General features: G+C 43.6%; 1 protein-coding gene across 1 annotated transcript; it reads left to right on the top strand.

Annotated features, from left to right (window-relative positions):
- Positions 1 to 834: 834 nt before the first annotated feature.
- Positions 835 to 21,875, top strand: LOC309682715 (cystathionine beta-synthase-like; the record flags this gene model as incomplete). The annotated part of the gene is made up of 16 exons (XM_082496831.1): positions 835 to 876; positions 1,460 to 1,644; positions 2,221 to 2,327; positions 3,300 to 3,434; positions 7,017 to 7,096; positions 8,426 to 8,560; positions 9,103 to 9,172; positions 10,890 to 10,981; positions 11,820 to 11,945; positions 12,641 to 12,725; positions 12,927 to 13,032; positions 13,876 to 13,953; positions 14,665 to 14,799; positions 17,055 to 17,163; positions 20,275 to 20,359; positions 21,711 to 21,875. 16 exons carry the CDS (start codon positions 835 to 837, stop codon positions 21,818 to 21,820), a joined length of 1,680 nt encoding a protein of 559 aa, XP_082352957.1. The 3' UTR covers positions 21,821 to 21,875.
- Between the last annotated feature and the right edge of the window lie 987 nt (positions 21,876 to 22,862).

Raw genomic sequence — 22,862 nt, 5'->3', positions numbered from 1 at the left:
ATTAGGAAAAAAACCATACATTCCAAGACTTCAGCTAGATTTTTGTCTTTAATAGAAAGAAGCAGGCAAGCTTTATGAGCAACTGGCTGGAGTAGGAGAAATGAACTTACTGCTTCTATTTTATATTTACTAGTTTCTAAAACAAAAACCTGCTAGAAGGCTTCCTCGCTTCCTTGTGGTTGAAGTGTTTGCTCTGTGCGTTGTATCCAGCATTGCTACAGTCGTGCATGCAACACTGATTCAATTTGAGTAGCAACTTGTGAAGTTCAGGTCTCCTCAAGGGTAGAGAGGCCTCTGCAAGTGTTCCCTGTATAAAGCCTTTTCCTAAGTTGCATAGAGGATCTTTTGGTGATGGCCCCGTGAAGCGCTTTCACCCTTGGTGTTCCTAGAAGTATACATCCTGTGAACTGGAGTATTTTCTAATACTTTGTGTGGCTTTCAAGCTTATGGAATTGCAGACAGTCCAGTAGATATATTTTCTGCTTACTTTACTGGGTCTGAGCTGTGGAGGGCAAGGCAGAGGGAAGATTAGGTAATGTGGGAAGAGCAGGGTCAGGAGACCCTCCACTGGTCTTGCACAATACCTCTGCTGCAAGATTTTTTTTTTTATCCTGTTTGTACAAGACACCTTCACTTTGTTTTGCAGCTGCCTTTTTTCCCCTGTGAAAGTGGGATGTGTGTCTTGCCCCTACAAGAGACTTTCCTGATAGCTTTTTTTCTTTTTTCTAACTTGCATGATCTGCAGCTTTGAAGAGGATTCCAGTTTTGTGACCCACAGTACTCGGTCTTCTGAAGAAAGTCTAGTCCACTGTGCTGTTGCCTTCACCAAAGAACATGGAGAAGTTGATATTTGAAAAGCCTGTTTCTGTGTCTAAGGTACTTATTGGTCTTTGGGGAATACTGTTTACTTGTCTTTCTGTCACCAGAAGTTAGGAAGGCCCTATCTGTTTTTGGAGGGATTTCTTTTTCTTTTTTTTTTTTTCTGAAATGCTGTGGAGGTGGGTGCTATTGAAACAAGTGGCCTTTCTGGGAGAGTTCTTCTTTGTAACCACAAGTAGCAATTCAGACTCTTTTGGCACCTTTTTCTAATTAGTCACCAAATAGTCTTACTCTGTTCCTCCTTGCTTGGAATGGGGAGGTTTTATTTCAGAGAGCTGTTTTTTGGTGCGAGAGGGGTGTCTACCACAAGATGGTGGTAGGGACAGAGGCAAGAATAAGGACTCCGTACAAGTAACGTGATTTTTAGCTATTAGGGCAATGATATGAATGTGAGTGGGTGGTTTCCCATGGCACAGAACTTGAGTAACTTTGATAATCTCAAAAGATGCTCTGACCTTGTTATCGCAGGGCATACAAATCACTCTCTCTATTCCCATGGTCCTCTTCTTTCTTTTTTTTTTTTTTTCTTTTCTTTTCTTTCCATCTCCCCAAGGATGAAACGCCTAGACTTCCTTCCCAGCAGAAGCCAGATATGAACTCATGCCCTCATGCACCTGGCAAATATTTCCTCCCTGGTCAGATGGACAATGAGAACTGCAAGGCTAGTGAGAAGGAAAGGGAGTGGATCCGTCCTGATACACCTAGCAAATGCACATGGAAGCTTGGGAAACCCCCCTCTGCCTCCCCCCATCGTCATACCACTCTGTAAGTATTACTTTTATTTGCTGATTTTCAGTACAGCACTAATCCAGGTTCCCTCAGAGCCATGTGGATTTGACAAAAGATGACTGATTTAAATTGATGCTGTTTAACATGTAGATATGCTGGTGCTTCATAATTTCCATGCATAAGCAAAGCTAAGAACCAAAGTTAGGCATACAAGGGGCCTTGCACCAAAGATGTGAAACTACATGGACTGGAAATAACTTATTTTAAGTAACCTGGCAAGCAGTTCCCTGACTAGATGAAAGATTGTACTGTTAATGCCTTTTGCTTATAAAATAGCTGACTGAGCAGTGCTAAGCTACTTCATGCCAGGAGGAAGTGCAGAGCACTTCATTCTTGCATCAGCACTTGGCTTAGTGTCTCATCAATCCTTGTTTTATGAATTTCTATTCAACGGATGTTCTTTTAAACTAAAATATCCAAAATAACTAGCCTGGTAAAGGGCAGGGAGAAAGCTAGTTGAAATAAAAAGCATTGTAAATGCTGTGTTGCTTTTGTGTGACCTGCCTGTGCCCCTTTCTGTGAATACACTGACTTTCTTTGTATGTGCACCAGGCCAGAACCTCTGAAAATCATGCCAAGCATCCTCAATAAAGTTGGCAATACACCCTTGGTGCGAATCAACAAGATTGGGAAGCAGTATGGGCTCAAGTGTGAACTCTGTGAGTACTTCTGCAGGCAGAAAATCAAAATAAGCACTGTTTCAGAAACTTGGGTAGTCCTGGTTAGCAGTGGGATCACTGGAGTCTCACCTGAGCATAGGAGGAGTGCACTGTAGAAAACGGTGAGGAAAATTCCTCTTTTTCTTTGGCAGATTTTCAGGTTTTTAGGATTTGGTCATGTAAACCATCTTTAAACTTGTACTTCATGAGGACGTTTCCTGCAACTGTTCCATTTTTGTGGAAAAAGTATTTTTTCATAGAAAATAATTTTTTAATTTTAAAAAAGTTTTATGAAGTTTTTAACTGCTTCTCATATTCAGAGTACTCATCAGTGTGTCTAAAAATGGAGGTTTGCAGTTACCACTAAAGATCATTGAAAATTATGAAAGGGATGAAACTCTCAACAAATGTTTGTTTGTTTGTTTTTTAAACCCAACCATACTGGAGATATCTGGAGGCTCTGATCAGAGTCCTGAAAGGTGGTGTTTAACACCAATGAAGGGATTAATGCTGGGAGTACTGAAGTGGAAGTGTAGGCTGAACAAGGGGAGAAACTTCCAGTTTGATCAGAAACATTTTGGTTGAAGAATGTAGCAGGGAAGAGGCAAGGAATGTTGGTGGAGTTCTCTTTCCCTCATGCTATTGCAGTGGAAGAGCTCTGAGGCTTTTCCTCCTAATGACTGGACTGTAATAAAGAGGAAAGATGAAAGGAGAGGTCATATTTTGAGGAGACTGACAGAGTGTGGATTCCTGGCTTCTGTGCCCAGCATCAAGCACCAAACTTGCTGTGTTGTTGTGACTCTTAACAGTGGAGATGCTGTGAACTGAATCCCCATCTCTGGTGTTGTAATGTAGGGAGATCAATTGGGCAGATGTGTTAACAGAGTTGCTCTTGCAGATATGTTTGGGATCAGCAACCTGTTTGACAAATGACTGCTGTTTGAGAACTCTGCTTGGTTGCTTTGTTTCCAGTGGCAAAATGTGAGTTCTTCAATGCTGGGGGCAGTGTGAAGGACCGCATCAGCCTGAGGATGGTAGAGGATGCTGAAAAAGCTGGGATCTTGAAGCCTGGGGATACTATCATAGAGCCAACCTCTGGAAACACAGGTAGGGGATGGAGAGACCCTTGTGAAGTGTGGGGGGAAAATGCTGTGGTGGTTTTCTGGAAGAGGCAGACGGGATTAGAGCATGGAGGCTGCCTGTGCAAGGAAGAAAGGGGATCCCATGATTTAGGGTGGAGTGCCTCTTCTGTCTTGCACAAGGAACAATTCTGCAGTGTCCTATGCTGAGCTGAACAGCTGGGAAGGAGGTCTGCTAAATTTGCAGAGGTCCTTTGCTTTAAAAGAAATTGTTTGGCCAGATTCACAAGGGTCTCTAGGTCCTATTCAGATTTAAAGTCTGACTGAAATTATTGAGGAAAATAAGCACCACTGGTGTGAATCTGGATGTTCCTATTCTATTTGGGAAGTCCCATGGTCCCCCTGTCAAGTGAGGTGGGCCTGGTTTGAGAAACAGCCTTACCTGTGTTGGTGCAATTGAGATGGGAGATGAGCTGCATCCCCACAGCACTGTCTGCTGACACAGCCCTTGCACACCTAGATTTTTCAACAGGTTCCACTTGGGTCAGTGTCTTCTCCTTGGAGGGCTGGAGGAAGGAATGGTCCTGCTAGTCAGGGGCCAGAGCAGAGCACTTGATGATCTGAGCAGCCTGGAGTTAACTCTCCTTCGTCACAGCTGTTCTGCTTCTGTTAAGCTGCTCTACTGGTGGGGAATAAACGTACTTGGAATGCTCCCCCTTGAGCTAGTTCAATGTAAAATATACTGCTTCATCTGAGGAGGATCCCGAGCTGAACTACAAGCTACTTTCCTGCCCGATGTGTTCTGGAGAGGTGTCTTGTCCCATTCTTAAACTCTTTCCTGGGCATCCGCAGTTGCCTTCTGATAGACGCAGGCCAGGCAGATCTTTCTTTTGTACATTTGATCCAGTCCAGTCTTTGTTAATGGAGGGACTGGGATAATAAGCTGATCTGTGACCAGTTCTCCTGCCTTCAGCAGAAAACTGGGAAGTTGTATCAGTTGCTGTTTGCTCAGCAGCTGCTCCGCGAGGGGTGCAGTGCAACTGAAGCCCTTGTGACTGTGGCTGTACCTCTTGCCTGAACAATGGCATGTAGTGGAAAATATTCATATTTTATTCCTTCAGTATCTGAGGTCATACTATGACATCCTGCTTTCTGGGTCAGTACCTGATGAATGGTTCTCCTTGCCACAGAATCCAAAAGATAGAAAGAAGGCAGAATTGAAGGAGATAACAGGACAATTTCTTCAGAAAGATGTCTCTCTTCAGTAAAAGCAAAGACCAGGGCAGATGGTAACCTGAGAGAACTGGCTTTTGCTCTAGGCTACTGCTCAGAGCTACTAAGTATGTGAAATGTGAGAGCTAATGTGTTACATTTTTGTCCTCTCTGCATCCTGCTTTTCCCTCAGCCAAAGTCCTGTTTTGATGTTTGCTGCATTTCCAGGTCAGTAGCAGAAAGTACAAAGTGTTAGAGTTCAGGTCTCAAAATACTTTCTTCATCACAGACCATAAGGGAGGGTGCTGGATGGCTTCTCTTCAGTCTTTAAACTCAGTGAGGCCTTTGCTGTCTTCTCTTTTTTTTTTGCTGTTGTTAGTAGTGTTGGGTTTTTGTTTGTTTTTTTTTTTTCTTTTTATTGAGCATCCATATTTACCGTTAATATACTAGGAAATGTCATCATCGTTGTCCCCCCCCCCCCCCCAAATATTTAAACACTACTTGAATTACCTGAAGCCGGAGTTATGCTTCTCTTACAGGAACAGTTAAAGATTTTGTGTTTGTTTTTTTTTTTCCCCACCACTTCATAATTCAGCACCATGTAGAAACAGAGCCAGCTTTTAACAAGCAAGTCTCTGTGTAGGGTAAACTGTCTGTGAGGCATTGTCATGTTGGTACTGTGCCTGGTACCCACAACAGGAGGGGAGGTGCCATGCAGCCTGAGCTCAGACGCATATCAACTTAACTTGATCTGTTTAGCGTATCCAACAGAGAGGTGATTTGATAACAGGTGTAAGCTTCTCTTCTATGGGGAAGGTACTTCTGAGCTTACCTCTTCAGGTAGGGAGACAATGAGAAGCTGGAAGGCAGAAATCAGGTTGGATGTGCAGGTTTTTAAAGTAGAAATGAGGTGTCTGTCTCTAACAGTCAAGGTACTTCACCATGGTAGCAAGTTGACATAGTGCATAAGAACCTTGATTACAAACAGCATTTAATCATAGAATACCAGATTGGAAGGTATCTCAAGGATCATCTGGTCCAGCCTGTCTTGGCAAAAGCACAGTCTAGACAAGATGGCCCGTCACCCTGTCCAGCTGAATTTTAAAAGTGCCCAGTGTTGGGGAATCCACCACTTCCCCAGGGAGACTATTGCACTGGCTGGTTGTTTTCATTGTGAAAAATTTTCCCCTTGTGTCCAGTTGGAATCTCCCCAGGAGTAACTTGCACCCATTATCCCTCATCTTTTCCATGTGACTCCTTGTAAAAAGGGAGTCTCCATCTTCTTTGTAAACAGCCTTTAAATACTGGAACATGGCAATAAGGTCTCCACTAAGCCTTCTTTTCTCAAGGCTGAACAACCCAAATTCTCTCAGCCTTTCCTCATACAGCCAGCTTCCCAGTCCTTTGAGCATCTTTGTGGCCCTTCTCTGGACCCTCTCCAGCCTTTCAACATCTTTTTTGTATAGTGGGGACCAAAGCTGAACACAGTATTGCAGGTGTGGCCTGACAAGTGCTGAGTGGGATAATGACTTTATCTCTGCTGGTGATGCCCTTGTTGATGCAACCCAGCATCCTGTTTGCTTTCTTTGCCACAGCAGCACACCGTTCGCTCATATTGAGCTTCTTGTCCACCAGGACCACCAGGTCCCTTTCCACAGAGCTGCTCCCCAGCCAGGTAGATCCCAGTATGTGCTGCACTCCTGGATTACATTTTCAAACTTGTAATCGTGTCTTTTGAGAAAGGACTCTGTATTGGCACACTGTAAACTAGGGATTTAATGCAGAAGTCGGTCAATAGAGGCTCTAATGCTCTTCTGACACTATAAAAATGATTGTTCTAATCTTCTTTAGCTTAAAGCTCATTCCTTTCTGAATTTAATTCTGTAAAAATGAAGTGGGTGAGACAGGACAAAAGTGATGTCATAGAATCATAGAATGATTTAGGTTGGAAGGGACCTTAAAGATCATCTGGTCCAACACCCCTGCCCTAGGCAGGGACACCTCCCACTAGACCAGGTTGCTCAAAGTCTTATCCAACCTGGCTTTGAACGCTTGCAGGGATGGGACATCCACAACTTCCATGGGCAACCTGTTCCAGGGAAGTTGTGGATGCCCCATCCCTGGAAGTGCATGTCGTAAAGCCAGCAGTTTGCACATGTCAAGTTTTCCCACCCTTGTCTAAACTTTGTCGGCTGTGATCCTTTGAGAACTACCAGCATCTGTAGGCCCAGTTCTCCCAAGTAGCCAAAAACATTCCTTTTGCCACCCCTCGAGAGACACTGTAGTCAAGCCTCTGGTGAAAATCTGATTAAAGCCAGGGCATGCCAAAGCTAGTATTGTGGGTTTTGTTCTTTGTTGCTCCTTGCTGTATACTCTACGTGTCTTTGCTTGCTTCCAGGAATTGGGCTGGCTTTGGCTGCAGCAGTGAAGGGTTACCGCTGTATCATTGTGATGCCAGAGAAAATGAGCATGGAGAAGGTCAGATCTGCTTTTATTTTCAAGAATTTAAAAATAAGCATGCTTGCACTTGCAGAGTTCCTGGTGTGGATGAGTGCTGTGGCTTTAGCAATGAAGGTGTGGGCTCTTTATCTCCTCCGAGTCATTGGCCAGACAGAACTCTGCTGAGAGGCTGTTGCCAGTGCCCAGAGGAATCCAGGCTGGCTAGCTATGGTCAGAAAAGGTCTTTAAGACCCATCCTCACAGCCCTGTCACTTTGAAAACTGTCATAACTGTTTTAAATACAAATGTCAAGGGAACTTCAGACTTACCTAGCACATTGAAGTGACTACCTGTCCCTGGGTTAGCTGTCCCTCACTAAGCAAAGAGTAGGAAGGAAGGGAGTGCTGAAGCTTTGGATATGCTTCTGTTCTGCACTGGGCTGAGCAAGGCTGTGAGGGAGCCTGTTTACCTCCTCAAGTTACACTGAGGGGTACTGGCAAGCATCTGAGTTGCGTCACCCCAACAACAAAGGGGAAGGAAAAGCCACCTGGGTAATGTCCACTTACCTTCACTGTGGAAAGTACAAAACATCTAGCTCTAGAGCAAGCCCGGCCCTGTGGTGCTGCACCTGCAGCCAAAACAAGAGAAGAGAGTAGAAAGGAGATCCCCTGTGTTTTACACTTGAGGCAGCAAATCGCTGTCAGCAAAACCACTTATCTCAGTTTAAACACTTCCAGTGTTCCAACTGAAAGGTGGAGAACAACATCCCCTGAAGGCCTATACTCCTCACTTGTTCTTACCTGCTCTGAAGGGAGAGGTACCACATGGCCATTGCCATGTGCCACAGAGCACCAAAGGCCTCCCTCCCCTCTGAAGACAGGCTTTGCCTTAGCTCAGTGTCATAAACTTTCTTGCCCTTATAGCAGTTGAATGGTGCATAGTGTCCTGGAGGATCTCATTTGCTGTCTCTGTCCAAAGGAGGAGGTAAATATATGTAATTTGCACTTAAACATAAAATACTGGGCTATAGCACTGTTCGAGTGCAGAACATACATGACCGGCATGAGAGGAGATGGTGTTTTGCCTGAATGAGGTTTCTTAATGTGTATTAATGGTCCCTACAGGCCTGAAGGCCTAGAATAGAAACAGGAATTGACATCTAGCTCCCAAGTAAAGCTTAGTTAAGACCAATGATGTTAAGGATTTGGACCCATGGCTCAGTGATGTGAGGCTGGGTTTTAGGAGAGCTGCTAAGGAGGCTATTGCAGACCACGTGAAAGGGAAGGTCTTTTCTTTCCCCTGCATCTCAAAAGAAGTCTCTGCTGGGAGAGTGTTTTTGGGTTTTGTGACCACCTTTATTTGCTACAGGTGGATGTCCTGAGAGCTCTGGGTGCTGAGATTGTGAGGACCCCAACTACTGCCAGATTTGATTCTCCTGAGTCTCACGTGGGAGTAGCATGGAGACTGAAAAATGAAATCCCCAATGCACATATACTAGACCAGGTAAGAGCCAAAGTGTCAGAGGTGCAGGCGTAGCATGGGAAGAGGTATTGCAGCCCCGTTACTTACTGTCCTTGCTTGTCCTTTCCTCCTCTTTGGAGGAAAAATATCCCACGTCTGGAGCTGTAGTTGAGGCATCGCCATGCTGTAGGGTAGCAAGCTTTTATCGTCACTAGAGGGCAGCAACGAGCTTATGTTTGCAGAAACTGCAACACATGGGTGGCTTTCCACTGACTTGGCAGTCCTGCGTGGAAGAATAGGTACAAGGGTCATGTTCCTAAAAGAAACTGTCCCACAGACAGGAGTGATCTTGGCATTGGAGGGTGCTGGCCCCTTAGAACTACTCTTAAATTAGGTCACTTAGGAAAGTTGTACCTCCCCTTGGGCGTTCTGCCTAGGTCCATCTAACAAGGGAACAGTCTGGAAAAAGTGTATGTAGCCATTGTGGGGCTTGAAGAAATCTTGTCATGTTCTTGAAATGCCTCACAATGTGTATTTTGTTGTCTTCCTAGTCTACTTAATGGCTCTTCTATGTTTCAATGTAGTACCGTAATGCCAGCAACCCCCTAACACACTATGACACCACAGCTGAAGAGATCCTGCAGCAGTGTGAAGGTATGTTTGCTCTACTACTAACGCCCTCTTCAGTGAGTCCCTGGTATTCTCTTATTGTTAGGTACTTGGAAAACGGGACCTGAGGTGGTTGAGAAATACATGGATTTTGATATAGCAAGTCCCATATGTATGCTGTGTGTCATTAGAGAATTACTTTATTTCAGTAGTCATTATTATGACTTTTTTCCCCTATTAAAGAGGAGTGCTTTGGTTTTAAGACTTCTCTGCTTGTGACCAGGTCAAGAACGCAGTGATGCTCGAGTTATTAAAAAAAAAAAAGTGTGATGTAAGAGAACAACATCGCTTTCTCTGATCACAAATACAGAATCATAGAATCACAGAATCATTTAGATTGGAAAAGACCTTTAAGATCATCATGTCCAACTGCAAACCTAACACTGCCAAGTCCACCACTAAACCATGTCCCTAAGTGCCACATTTACATGTCTTTTAAATATTTCCAGGGATGGTGACTCAACCACTTTCCTGGGCAGCCTGTTCCAATGCTTGGTTACTCTTTTGGTGAGGAATTTTTTCCTAATATCCAATCTAAACCTCCCCTGATGCAGAGGCCATTTCCTCTTGTCCTATCGCTTGTTACTTGGGAGAAGAGACTGACACCCACCTCGCTACAACCTCCTTTCAGGTAGTTTCAGTAGAGAGCAATAAGGTTTCCCCTGATCCTCCTTTTCTCAAGACTAAACCCCAGTTCCCTCAACTGCTCCTCATAAGACTTGTGCTCTAGACCCCTCACCAGCTTTGTTGCTCTTCTTTGGACACGCTCCAGCACATCCGTGTCTGTCTTGTAGTGAGAGGCCCAAAACTGAACACAGTATTCGAGGTGGGGTCTCACCAGCGCTGAATACAGGGGAACGGTCACTTCCCCATTCCTGCTGGCCACACTATTTCTGGTACAAGCCAGGACGTTATCGTCCTTCTTGGCCACCTGGGCACACTGCCAGCTCATATTCAGGTGGCTGACGACCAACATCCCCAGGCAGCTTTACAGCCACTCTTCCCCAGGAGTCGGGCATTGCATGTGGTGGTTGTGACCCAAATACAGGACCTGGCACTTAGGTATTTTTACATTCTCAGACCAAATACTCCATTACACTGGAGGTGTTTTTTATTCTTTTGACTTGCAAGCATTTGCTTTTGTGTGTGAATTGGTGTGTGTGGTTTTTATTAACAAAGGTATTGTGTGGATGCACCATGGAAACTGTAGGGGGTGGCAGAAGAATGAACTATCATACCTGCACTTACTCTGAGTGCTTACGACCAAAACAGTATTTTTCACATGAAAATGAGAGAGTAGTTGTGTTAACCGTTTCTCTCAGTGGGTACCTATCCCGTGCTCTGGGCACTCATTCAGTAAATTAGTATAATGGGCTGCTCATTCTAAGTTAAAGAATGAGTTATTTACATCAGCAAATACAGTAACAGGAGAACTACAGGTGTCAGCTGTATGGGCCATCTCCATCTCTGTCCAAATTGGTGCCTTGCCAGGCCACTGGATGGACATTTCAAAACCATTGTTGAAGTAAACGGGGATTGAGCAAGGTGGTCTCACGGTAGGTCTCATAACACAGCTCCTGGGAAGTAAAGAGCCTTATCTGGCCCATTTTTGTTAAAGAAATTCCTTACTTAGATTTAAGTGTGTTTTTAATTCTTCTGGGGGAAATTTCACAACTACCTTCTATCCCTCACCTTTAAACAGGAAAAATAGACATGCTGGTGGCTACGGCTGGCACAGGAGGTACTATCACTGGCATCTCCAGAAAGCTAAAGGAGAAGTGTCCAGGTTGCAAAGTAAGTGGTAAGCCTAAAGCATTTCTGTTCAGCGCAGTGAACCTCAAACTGCTCCACTTGGCCTGTCCCATTCCTTGCAAGCCTGCCCTGGGTCTCTATGGGAAGCTCTTGGATGTTCTCAGAAGGTAGTTCTGAAGAGCAAAGAAAGGTTTTCAGACTGCCTGAAATCAGCGTGTTCTAATCTCACTGGTGACCAGAGTTTAGGCTTGGCTCAGCAGATCCCCTTCTGGGGTGTCTGAGAAACTTCCTTCTCTGGTGTGTACTGCAGCCTTCTGTTTCCTCTCCGACTGTGCCTTCACTAACTTGTCCGGAGCTGCTGAGGTTTTACCAAGTGAAATTTTCTCTGCACACACTAACTTGTGTGTCTACCTGTGTGCTGTGCTAGATTTCCTCACAGAAGTTGATATCGTGTTTCAATTGTGAATATTTTCCTACATAGGCAGGGAGTGGCAAACAAAACAAAACTTCTCTGCTTACACTTGGTGCAAAATGTGTTGGCTGTAATGATGCCTGACATGCGAACGAGGACAATCTTGTCTCGGGGAAACCCTGTCTTCTGTTTAAATCACGTAGAATAAGTGGTGCCCCTCGCTTAGCGTCCACAGTGTGAGGAGACTGGATGGATTGCCAAGGGGCCAGAAGCAGCAAAGCATTTTGCTTACAGGGGAGGTGAATGTTGCCAGGAAGAAATGAATAGGAGACTAAGTTGCTGGTAGCTTGGCTGTGTGTGCAGCCAGTGTGACACCAACAGCTGTAATGAGGCCAGCGCTCATGAGTAAATAGCTGTGTTCTCAAAAGCAGTGTGTCATGGTAGCCAACGTGTAACCTGCTTCTCCAGATTATAGGTGTTGATCCTGAAGGCTCCATCCTTGCTACACCAGAAGAACTGAACAAGACTGACAAGACAATGTATGAAGTAGAAGGAATCGGATATGATTTTGTCCCCACAGTGTTGGATAGATCTGTAAGTCATGCTTCTTATTTTACTGCCCTTTGCAATCTGTTGGGATGCAGAAGTGAGGTGAAAGGTGGAGGAAGAACTTGTGGAAATATTTCTTTGAGCTGAAAGGGGAGGGCTAGCAGACAGAACTATTCCTGTTCTTTCCATCAGCAAAAGCAGTCCTTGGAAGGCTTTTGCACTGGCCACGTTTGTTTTACAATGCTAGGTGGAAATACTGGGAGCAGGTAACTTTTTCCTAGAACACCGCACTTACTGTTGGTAGGTTTTTTTCTTTTTTAAATTAAAAAAACATGCCAAGCAAGCAATCAAAAAAAACCCCAAAAACCTAAAGCCCCAACAAAGCACCCCAAACCCTCCCAGCCAAAAGTAGTATGACTATGTCCTGACCAGAGCCTGTGTCCCTGGGAAGCCCTCCAAGAGGGGAGGAAACTGATGCTCTCTGGGGCTGTCTCAAAACAGCCTGTTCTCACAGTGAGGAGAGACTCAATAAGGAGTCTGTTGTGCTAATGTGATCGTCTTTACCTTGGCAAAAGAAACCACCCACCCTTGGCATTTGGAGGATGGAAACTCAGGCACAGCTGCTCAGTAGGGCAGCTGTTACCTCTAAGAGCATGGGTTGAATTCATGCTAGTTGCGTTGCTCCCCTAGCCCTCCTCATTTAAATAGACCCTTGTTTCTGTCTTCCTGCCCCTTCCCAGACTGTGGACCAGTGGTACAAGAGCAATGACGAGGAGTCGTTTGCTTTAGCGCGCATGCTGATCCGAGAGGAAGGACTGCTGTGTGGTAAGAGCAGATGTGAATCCTTTGGGTTTCTCTGAATAATATATGGGAGGCTGAAGCCTTGTGCAGGTCAGGGAGACCTCCTTCCACCTCAGAAGCTGTCTTCTTCACCCTGGGCTCCTCTACTTTCTCTCCTCCTTGCTTTCATTCTTTCTCATTTCACTTATGGCTTGACAGTTTTGCACCTGATCTGCATTTTGGCAGGTGGCAGCTCAGGCAGTGCCATGTCTGTAGCTGTGAAGGCGGCCAAAGAGCTGAAGGAAGGTCAGCGCTGTGTTGTTATCCTCCCTGACTCTATCCGGAACTACATGTAAGAACCTGGCTTGTCTTCTCTCTGGGAAAAGGATGAGGCAGTCCCTCAAACCTCCTTACAGCATGGCGGGTTGAATACGTATTGCTTATAGCACTCAGTTACCGAAGCAAGGAATATGTTTGGGGCACAACTTCTGAGGTTTCTAGCAAGGGTCTGACATGGAGTAGAAAGGAAGTTAGCGCTCTGAAAGCTGAGCTCCTCCTTGTGTCTGACTTCAGTATATAACCATCACTAGTTATCATCTTTCACAGCAAAAGACTTGCTTTCACTGTTTTATTTATTGGGGACCACCGTTATTATCCCATTCCTGCAAGGGTCTCTGTAGAGACTGTCCACTCTCTGCCTGTGTCCACAGCATAACACAGCACTACTGTAGCAGCAGCCAGTGTTGGGGTGAGTTTACAGGTGGAAGCGTAAGGGCTTTGAGCTGTGCCGAAAAGTTGTTTCTCCCCTACTGCATTGAAACATATCCCAAAAAATGATGTTTATAGCTGTGTTTCCTGATTTCTGTTGCATCCAACACAATACTAGATGACTAGAAACTGCAGACAGACCTTGCCTGAGTACAGGTTGGCATTTTTCCATTCCAAGCTCTCTATTGTATTGCAAGGGACTGATGTAATTGAAATTTTGTTTCCTGTGGGATTTCTTTTTCTTCCCATGAGTATTTCCTCTCAATGTCCATGGCTGGTAGGCTTGGATGGCAAATGGCAGTATATTTTCAATTACTCTTTAGTTGTTAGTGGCAGTGAGCTGTAAACAGTTGCTTCTGAGTGCTGTTAGGTTTGCTTTCAGATGTTCAGCCTGCTAATGAGCTTTTCACTTTCTGATGCTTTCCAGGTCCAAGTTCTTGAGTGACAAATGGATGATTCAGAAAGGGTTCATGAAAGAAGAAGATGACCTTGTCAAAAAACCTTGGTAAGTGTGTCAGATCCATTTGGATTTTCATGAGTCTATTCAACCGACTTTATGGCAGTTGCTAATTTAAAGCTCATCTCAATTTATACTACTTCCTTTGATTTAGCTAATCTTTCATGCTATTGTGTTGATGTATAATTGCAGCTGTTAATCAAATCTGCTTAAATTAGTTGATTTCCTTCTTTGAGTTGCATGGCAGCAGAAGAAAACTTGATACTTAATGATTATTTTTTTTTTAATGAAAAGGCTTGTGTCTGAAATGAAAGGTAGTATATAGAGAACCCTTCCAAGATCAGAGTTCTTGAGTACAAAGCACTGTGAGTCTACATAGGTGGAGGGGGATCTTCCCTAAATTGCTATCTGTAATGACTGTAAATATGACTAGCTCTTTGAGTAGGAGCACAACATTTTCTGTGTAAGCTAGAAGTAATGAAACTAGGGAGATTAAGGACTCTCCACTATCTGTAGTCCTAGAAAGTAAGTGAAGTGAGGAAAAGAGTTTCGGTCTTAAAGCCTTCTCACACTTCAGTGACTTTCTGATATTGGGGAGGAAAACTTGAAAGCCATGAAGCTTTACTGACGCTGGCTGAATCCTGACTCTTCCTTGCAGCCTTTTGTCATTCCTGTAGTGTTGAAGGCCACTGTACATGAACAACTGTTTCTGTTCTTTCTGTAAGACTTGCATGGGTTTGGTTTCTATTTCATCCCCAGGTGGTGGAACATCAGTGTTCAGGAATTAAGGCTCTCTGCTCCTCTGACTGTGCTTCCATCTGTTACCTGTGCAAAGACTGTTGAAATTCTCCGGGAGAAGAGATTCGACCAGGTACCAGTTGTTGATGAATCTGGGTATGTCCACATATATCACTATTCATCCATATATGTCACTTCCCTCATCAGGTCCCAAGGGATGTCTTTTAAATGCTAACTAGAAGTATGATATCCTTTCACTTTGTCTTTCTCCAGTTATAGTAACACAGTTCAGAAATGTTACCTTAAACACACAAATGCTAGACTTAATATACTGTCCTGGTTTCAGCTGGGAAAGAGTGAATTTTGGTTTTAGTGATTGCTGTGAAAGGAATGTCATTAATACCTATTGTTTTTAGTTGTTGCTAAATGATGTTTACACTATTCAAGGACTTTTTCAGCTTCCCATAGAAGCATAGACAGCATGATGGAAAGGCCAATGAAATATTCCATACTATAGATGTTATGCTCAGTATATAAATGGGAGTTAGCTGGGGGGCGGTCACTTCTCAAGACGGTACCAATTCTCACTGGGTGGTGAGAGTGACCTGTGTCATCGTTATTATTATTGTTATTTTTCCTTTTCTGTTATTGTTTCTATCAAACTATCTTTTTCTCAACCCAGGAGGTTGGTTTTTTTTCTTCCTTTTCTCTCCTGTTTTTCCCTCTTCTTCCCATCTTGGGCAGGTGGGTGAGGTGTGTGGTTCCAGTTGCCAGCTGGGGTTAAACATATGTTGTCATGCCAGGACTGTTCTGCCCTTCACGTAGTGAGCTTCTAAGGATTATTATGATATGTGTGTGTCTCTGCAGGATAACTTCACTGTTTTTTATAATAGCTGTTTAACTTAACAAAGCAAAAATTTCACAGAATCACAGAATTATCAGAGTTGGAAGGGACCTCTAGAGATCATCTAGTCCAACTCCCCTGCCAAAGCAGGATTGCCCAGAGCACATTACTCAGGACTGCATCCAGGCGGGTCTTGAAAATCTCCAGGGAAGGGGACTCCACAACCTCCCTGGGCAGCCTGTTCCAGTGCTCTGTCACCCTCACCGTAAAGAAGTGTTTCCGTGTATTTGAACGGAACTTCCTGTGTTCTAACTTGTGCCCATTGCCCCTTGTCCTGTTACTTGGAACCATTGAAAAGAGCCTGGCTCCATCCCCCTTCAACCCACCCTTTAGATACTTGTACGCCATAATAAGGTCTCCCCTCAGCCTTCTCTTCTCCAGGCTAAAGAGTCCCAGCTCTCTCAGCCTTTCCTCATAAGGGAGATGCTCCAAGCCCTTAATCATCTTAGTTGCTCTTCGCTGGACTCGCTCCAGCAGTTCCCTGTCCCTCTTGAACTGGGGAGCCCAAAACTGGACAGAGTATTCCAGTTGTGGCCTCACCAGTGCAGAGTCGAGGGGGAGAATGACCTCCCTCGACCTACTGGCCACACTCTTCCCTATGCAGCCCAGGATTCCGTTGGCCTTTTTGGCAACAAGGGCACATTGCTGGGCCATGGATAATTTACTGTCTACCACAACCCCCAGATCCTTCTCCTCCAAGCTACTTCCCAGCAGGTCCGCCCCTAACCTGTACTGGTGCCTAGCATTCTTCCTCCCCAGGTGCAGGACCTTGCACTTGCTTTTGTTGAACCTCATTAGGTTCTTCTCTGCCCAGCTCTCCAGTCTGTCCAGGTCACGCTGGATGGCAGCGTGTAATTTGTATTTAAAACAAACAACCCCAAACCTACCCATCTCCACCACAGCTTTCACCCAGTTTCTTCAGAGCCTTGCACTATAGAGCAATATGGTAGTGACCTCTGTAAACCACGGTGTCCCTAGCAAACTGGTGTGCCGTATTACCCTGTAGTTCTCCTGTAGGACAGGCTGAATAATGAAGAGTTGCTCAGGTACTCTCCAGTTACAGTGCTAACTCAAGGGATTAATTGTTGCGATTCCTTGCAACATCCTTGCAGGGAGAAGGGGAACAAGCAAAATGTCTCTGGCCCTGTCACACCTTTCAAAAGGACAGATGAGGGTGTAAAACAATGAAGTTGTGTTTTTCAAAAGCTCTCTCAGATTTCAAGAAGCTCTCCAGTTGCAAGAACTAGAGATACAAAGAGCCTGATGCTCAGAAGGGCCAGGCACCCACAGCACCTACTGAATTCTGTATGAGTCTCCAGAATTTTTGAGAACTGGACTGTGTCTTCTGCAGAGACAAAGAATCCACGTATACCAGCAATAACGTTGCTTTATACCATGAACCAGTTGAATGGACTTCTTTAGGCTGGCTTGAGAGTGGATGCTTTTATCCGCAGGAACACCCGAGACTTTTGTGTTGTTTAGCTCTATCTTCTCTCTCCTTCCCCAGAGCGATTTTAGGCATGGTTACCCTGGGTAACATGCTTTCTTCACTGCTTGCTGGAAAAGTTCAGCCTTCTGATGAAGTCAGCAAAGTAATCTACAAGCAATTTAAACAGGTAAGCGGCTGTATTCTACAACTCCTAGTTCTCTGGTTTAAAGTACTACTGTAGGTGTCCTAACACTTCAATGGAATCAAGTTGGGTAAGGTTTACCTGGAACCATACAGAGCAGCTGTTACTGAGCAGACATGCTCTAAACTCTGTCCTAGGTCACTCAGTAGCTCCCAGATTTGTGTTGTGGTTGTGCTGTTCCATTACTTCAACAGGCTTTCTTCTAGCACACTTGTCCTTTACTCCTTCCCCAGAAACCCCATTGCAAACCTGGGCAATGTAACTATCCAGGAGAAGAGACAGGGAGATGTTCAAACGGCTCTTAGAAATAATTTCTGTATTGGCTAAAAACAAGCAACTGTTTGCCTTTTGTATCAGATGCCTTGCTGAAACAGGGGGATGGCTGCTGAAAGCTGATATTGCCAAGATATGTGAATTTTGATGTTGGCCAGTTTCACCTGTCCATCCAGTGTGGTGTCCCAAGGTACCACAACTTCCCAGCTGTATGGGTGCTCTTCTAAAATATATAAGTACTGTTGCTGTTGCTTTTCTTCTCTTGCAGGAAAAGGATTTTGTTTTTAACATGGAATGCTTGATCTAGTTTTCACCAGGCTTTTAGTTTTAACACTGTCTCATAGTAGATGAGGTGCTGTATTCTGGAAGTATGTGTAATGCTTCCATTCAGTCTACAAGCTACCAAGTCCCTGAGGTTGAGAAATGATGCTAGTTCTTTATGGACAAATGTATTTTTTCCTTCACAGACAGATAATCAAGCATCAGGTGGAAATGTGGTGCGTAACAAAACTGCTTAGTTCATGTTCTCCCTCACTTGGACACCTTAAGAGTTTCTGGGCTGGCGGTGTGCAATCATTTCTGTAGCTACACTGGTGTTAGCTGTAGTAGCCAATTCTCTGCACTTCTGAGGTTGTGGCTTTTTTCCATGGGCAGCTTGAAGTTTCTCATGCTTCTTCAGTAAAGAAGAGCTTAACTGTTTCTTTTCTCTTTTCTTGGTGGAGGATGGAAGGGGACTGACACAAAAGTGGTGGTATTGCTAACATGCTAACTAAAAGCATCATTCACTGGTTATTTTCCATTTGAATTGATGATTTAATGGAAAAACATGGTTAAATGCACATAACCTCAGAGGTTTTGTGGATTTTGCTTTACTTGCCACTTTAGCCAAGCTTATTTGGCTTGTTTACTGGTGAAATTGGGAAAATGGATCATCTGTGTTGCTGAAATGACGTAGGATATCCTACAGTTAGGATCTGTACCACAGCATGCATCGATAAGAGGTCAGCTTAGCCTGTGACTACCAAGGCAAAGCTCTCTTTTTGGCAACACAGGAAACTTTCTTTGATATGATCGCCACAATTATTTTGTGGCAATTTTTTAGAATGGAAGAGTAATGATTATAGTCTCCAGTAGGATAGTACTCTACGGCTTTGAAATACTAGTCACAGGGTAATTTTCTAATCCAAACAAGTGCTGTGTGTTAGTGGAGAGGAGGGCCGATCTTGTGGAGTCAGATGTTAGTTTCAGTGGCTTGGGGGCTCTTTACTCCTTCTTTCCTGAAAGATCTTTACATCAACTACTAACATCTGTTAGGTCTGAGGCAGACATAGCAGATTTCTTGTCTGCCTTTACCAGAAAATAAGGCTGGGGCATGGTCTCTGATACTTTCTTGTTACTATACCCAGTGTTTGTTAGCCCATTCCCTGGTGTGGTTTTGGTTAGTGTCCTAAAGCATTTAGCACTGTGCTAAACAATGCAAGGTGTGGTGTCCCCATCATCCACGGTGGACCAGAGCCTACTTCTGGGGAAGGAGAGCATTTAATTGTAGGGCCATGAGCAGTGCCATGTTACTTGCCCTTGGAGCCAAACAAGGCTGCTTGTCTTGGTCATCTTTATCCTACCCAGTCCCTGAAAACAGGTCTATTGAATGTCAAGGGGCTCTACCCCTTCAGTGAGCTTTGAACTTTGCTTCAAAAGTTAGGCTTTGCATGTATGTTTGCACAAAACTGCTTGTCAGTGGTGATGAGCGATAGCTGACTTGATGTGGCAGTAGGTCCAGATTTCTCCCCACCCCTTGCCTGGCTCAAAAGCTTAAGGACTGGTGCTTCAGTATGCACTATAGCTTGCTGGTCCCTTAAACACAGGCTGCTGGGAGTCCTTTTGATCCCTTCTAACTCACAGTATAGAGATGACAGCTCTGTGTTCCAGTGCAGCCTAACTGCTCATGCATTTATTCCTTAGTCACAAGCTGAGCTCGCTGCAGGATAAAGGGTTTTTTAATCTGCAGTGCAAGACTTTTCTTTGCCATAAATTGCTTTAATCCCCTTTAATGAAAGTATGTCAGATGGTGGGTTCTGCTGTTACCTGGAGAGAGTCACCTGGGTAATAGACCTGTTGCTGCTGCTTAATATGTTAAAGCATGTAGGAAGAACAGTCTTATGCAATTCTTTCAAATGGTTCCAGCAGGTGATCAGCTAAGTGTTTCAGAAGGATCTGTATTGTTTCTGCAGTCAACACCGGGTGCTTTCTTGTTCAGTCTTAGCAAAGTTGAACTTCACTAAAAATGAGTTCTTAATTCTCAGTTCTTTGATTTGCACTTGAATACGGTGTTAGCTAGCAATCTTCACCCTTCGTTTTGTTTTTGGCTTGTTTGGGCTTTTCTCTTCCCCTGCTGCCTTTGCAGATCATATTCACTTCCACAATGATTTGCAGCCTGATTAATTTACTTTTTCCCAGTCTTGCTAGAGTAAAATCACGAAGTATAATGAGTTTTATGGTAACTTCTTTTTTAGACACATGGAATACTTGACCTTCTATCATTAAGATTTTTCAGATATTCAGTATATTCATTATGTTTACAGAATCAGAATTAATAGCTTCATACAGAGCTTTATTTTTTTGTTCTATTTTCCTGAAAATCAGAAACAAAGAAAACCAATCTCTTAAGTTGGCCTTGATTTGTCAGTGTTTTACTATACTTCACATGGACCAATATATAAATGCTGATGTCTTGTTTTTAATACTTCACAAAGTATATGGGGATTATAGACCACTAAACATGTAAAGGACTATTTTATTTAAGTTTTGTAACTCTCTCCTCAGATAAACCTGAAAGACAATTTGGGGAAACTCTCTCATATCCTGGAAATAGACCACTTTGCTCTAGTGGTACATGAACAAATTCAATGTGAGTATGATGTACTGCGCCTTGTAAGAGGTAATCTTTGAGTGGTAACAAGAAGCAAGTACAAGTGTGAGTGTGAAAACAAGTTCTGAAGAAGCCAAATCCTCTTTCTGTGTATGTAACTATGTGCTACTAACACTTAATAAGACGCTAGCACTGTAATTCTTGTGGAGTAAGTGTTAAATCCATTAATAACCCTACATACTGTAATGTACCTGCTTTTGGAGCAAGTTACTGCTCAGAAGTGAATGCCTGAGTCTAGTCCACTGTATGGTGGCTTTGTTAGTAGCAGTAAGCCAAATAATAAGCTCCTGCAGTACAACTGATTTTTGCTTCTTCCTACTCCTGTCTTACAACTTCCGGCAGTTCTATCACAGTGGCCATCTTCCTTAGAGCAAGCAACTTGCAAAATTACAAACACTGAGAAACTAGACTGAAAACAAAATTAACACTCACCAGATAGCTGTCAGATAAGTTTATCTCAATTATAACTGTCAATGAAGCATAGTAATGAAATTTGGCTTGTTCCTGATAATCTGATAATCTTCATAAGGATGTGCTGACTAACTGTTTATAAACCTAGAATCTCACTGGAAGCAATGGATCAAAGATTGAGTAAATGAAGAGGCCAGGGCAATGCAGCTGGCTGAACAAACTGCATATACAAGTAGGCTGAACATCTCAATACAGCCAGACTATAGGAACAGGGAACTTGGACCACAGATAAAGGGCCAGATGTCACTTGGCCACTTGGTTCCCAGGTCAAAGGCTTATGCTCACAATGAAAAATCACTTGAACCTGTGCTCTCAATGCGGCAATGGTTAATAAGTTTTTTGGATATAAATGGGAAAATGTTGAAGTGTGATTTTTTTATACAAACTCTGTATTTGACAGTGGTGTAGGAAGATGGTAGTGTCATATGTCCTCTAGTGGCCTCTGGTTCAAATAGGATAATATCAGTTTGCAGCTGTTTCAAGTAAAGCCACAGAAACTAATGTATGGGGAAAATATGTTTTACAGTAGAGGATTTGGTTTGAATTTTCATGTCAAGAAGAGTAAATCTGATGGACTCTTACCCTTCCTTGTATAACGTTTCAGTTTCTAAATCTCTTGTTGGGAAGCCTTTCTGAAATGAAAACCCTTGCCACTTCCTGAGTGACTGTCAGTCAAGATGACGTTTGGGTTCCCCCTCAATGTACAAGGGTCATCAGTGATAACCAACTCCACCAACAGGCCCTGACACGTGGAGCTGGGTTGGCTTGGCACCTGCCTATACAAAGAGTGTCATTAAAACCAAGTGGGATGGTGTGGTTTTGTCTCCTAAAGCCAGAATCTCCTCTTTCTTTTGTGTAGATCACACCGATGGTTCCTCCAGTAAGCGACAAATGGTGTTTGGCATCGTTACAGCCATCGACCTGCTTAACTTTGTGACTGCACGAGAACGGGAAAGAAAGTCAAACTAAAGTCAAGTAGGAAAGTGGAGCCTCTTCAACAACATTTTGCAATCTCCAGCAAAGAATCAGGTTTACTTCTTAGGTAGAATGCTCTGTCCTTAAGGTGTTTCTGTGTGTTTGTTTTGTTTTTTTTAATTCTGAAAATAAGCAGTTAGCTATTCTGGTGTCAGCAATACAGCCAGTGCATTTTGCCATATTGCACAGCTTCTGGGAACTTCTTTCTTAATCAGGTTACACATATTTCTTATCAAGACAATTTATTTTTTTACCTATATATATGTAAAAATATTGCCTAAATTAACTGGTGTGTTCCTTACTTGTTATGTCTAAAGTTTGGCTTTCCACAACATTGTTTCAGATTCATAAAATGTGTTGAAATAAAGAGTTACTGAAGCAGGGGCCCAAGAGAGCTCTGGAAAGTTTTGGGATTTTTTTATTATTTTTTTTTTTTTTGTGAAATGGTGTTAAGTTAAATAATACCTGTGTTGAGACAAAAGTGGGACTGGGGCATGGAGAGAAAAAAGGGGCATTTCCCTTTTGGTGACATCAGTGTAAAATGGGAGGAAGCCCAGAGGGATGGAGTTGAGGCTTATTTCTACCAGCTGCTCTGAGGAAAAACTGACTTGAGCGGAAGCCCTTACCTTCACACCCTCTTATTTATCTTAAAGTGCTTCTTTTTACGTCTGTTTTAGAAGAGCCAAAGGTAATCTGTCAAGAGCTGTAAACTCAAGTCCTCTTACACTGTGGTGCCTTATTCTGGGAGAAAAACCCTACTATTAATTGAATTCACTGTAGCCAAGCTTGGAAGTAACTGGCAAACATGGTGTGGGCTGGTACTGTCAAGAGTACACAAGAGTAATGTGCAGTAGGTGTGTGCAGCTACAACTTTTCATGCTTCTGTAACTGGATTTTTCAGTAATGTTTGACTTGGGTAGCTGTGGCAGGGGTTGGCACTGGCAGCCCCAACTGTATACTGCTGTGCTCAGGCTACTGACTGCTGTTAGTGGGAATGATGAGTGGAATCACTCTGCGGTCACAGGAGAAAAGTAGC

Source organism: Vanellus vanellus (assembly GCF_965231255.1).
Source record: "Vanellus vanellus genome assembly, chromosome: 1".
NCBI lineage: Eukaryota > Metazoa > Chordata > Aves > Charadriiformes > Charadriidae > Vanellus > Vanellus vanellus.
The sequence above is the reverse complement of the archived record's forward strand: the minus strand, read 5'-3'. Positions and strand labels throughout refer to the sequence as shown.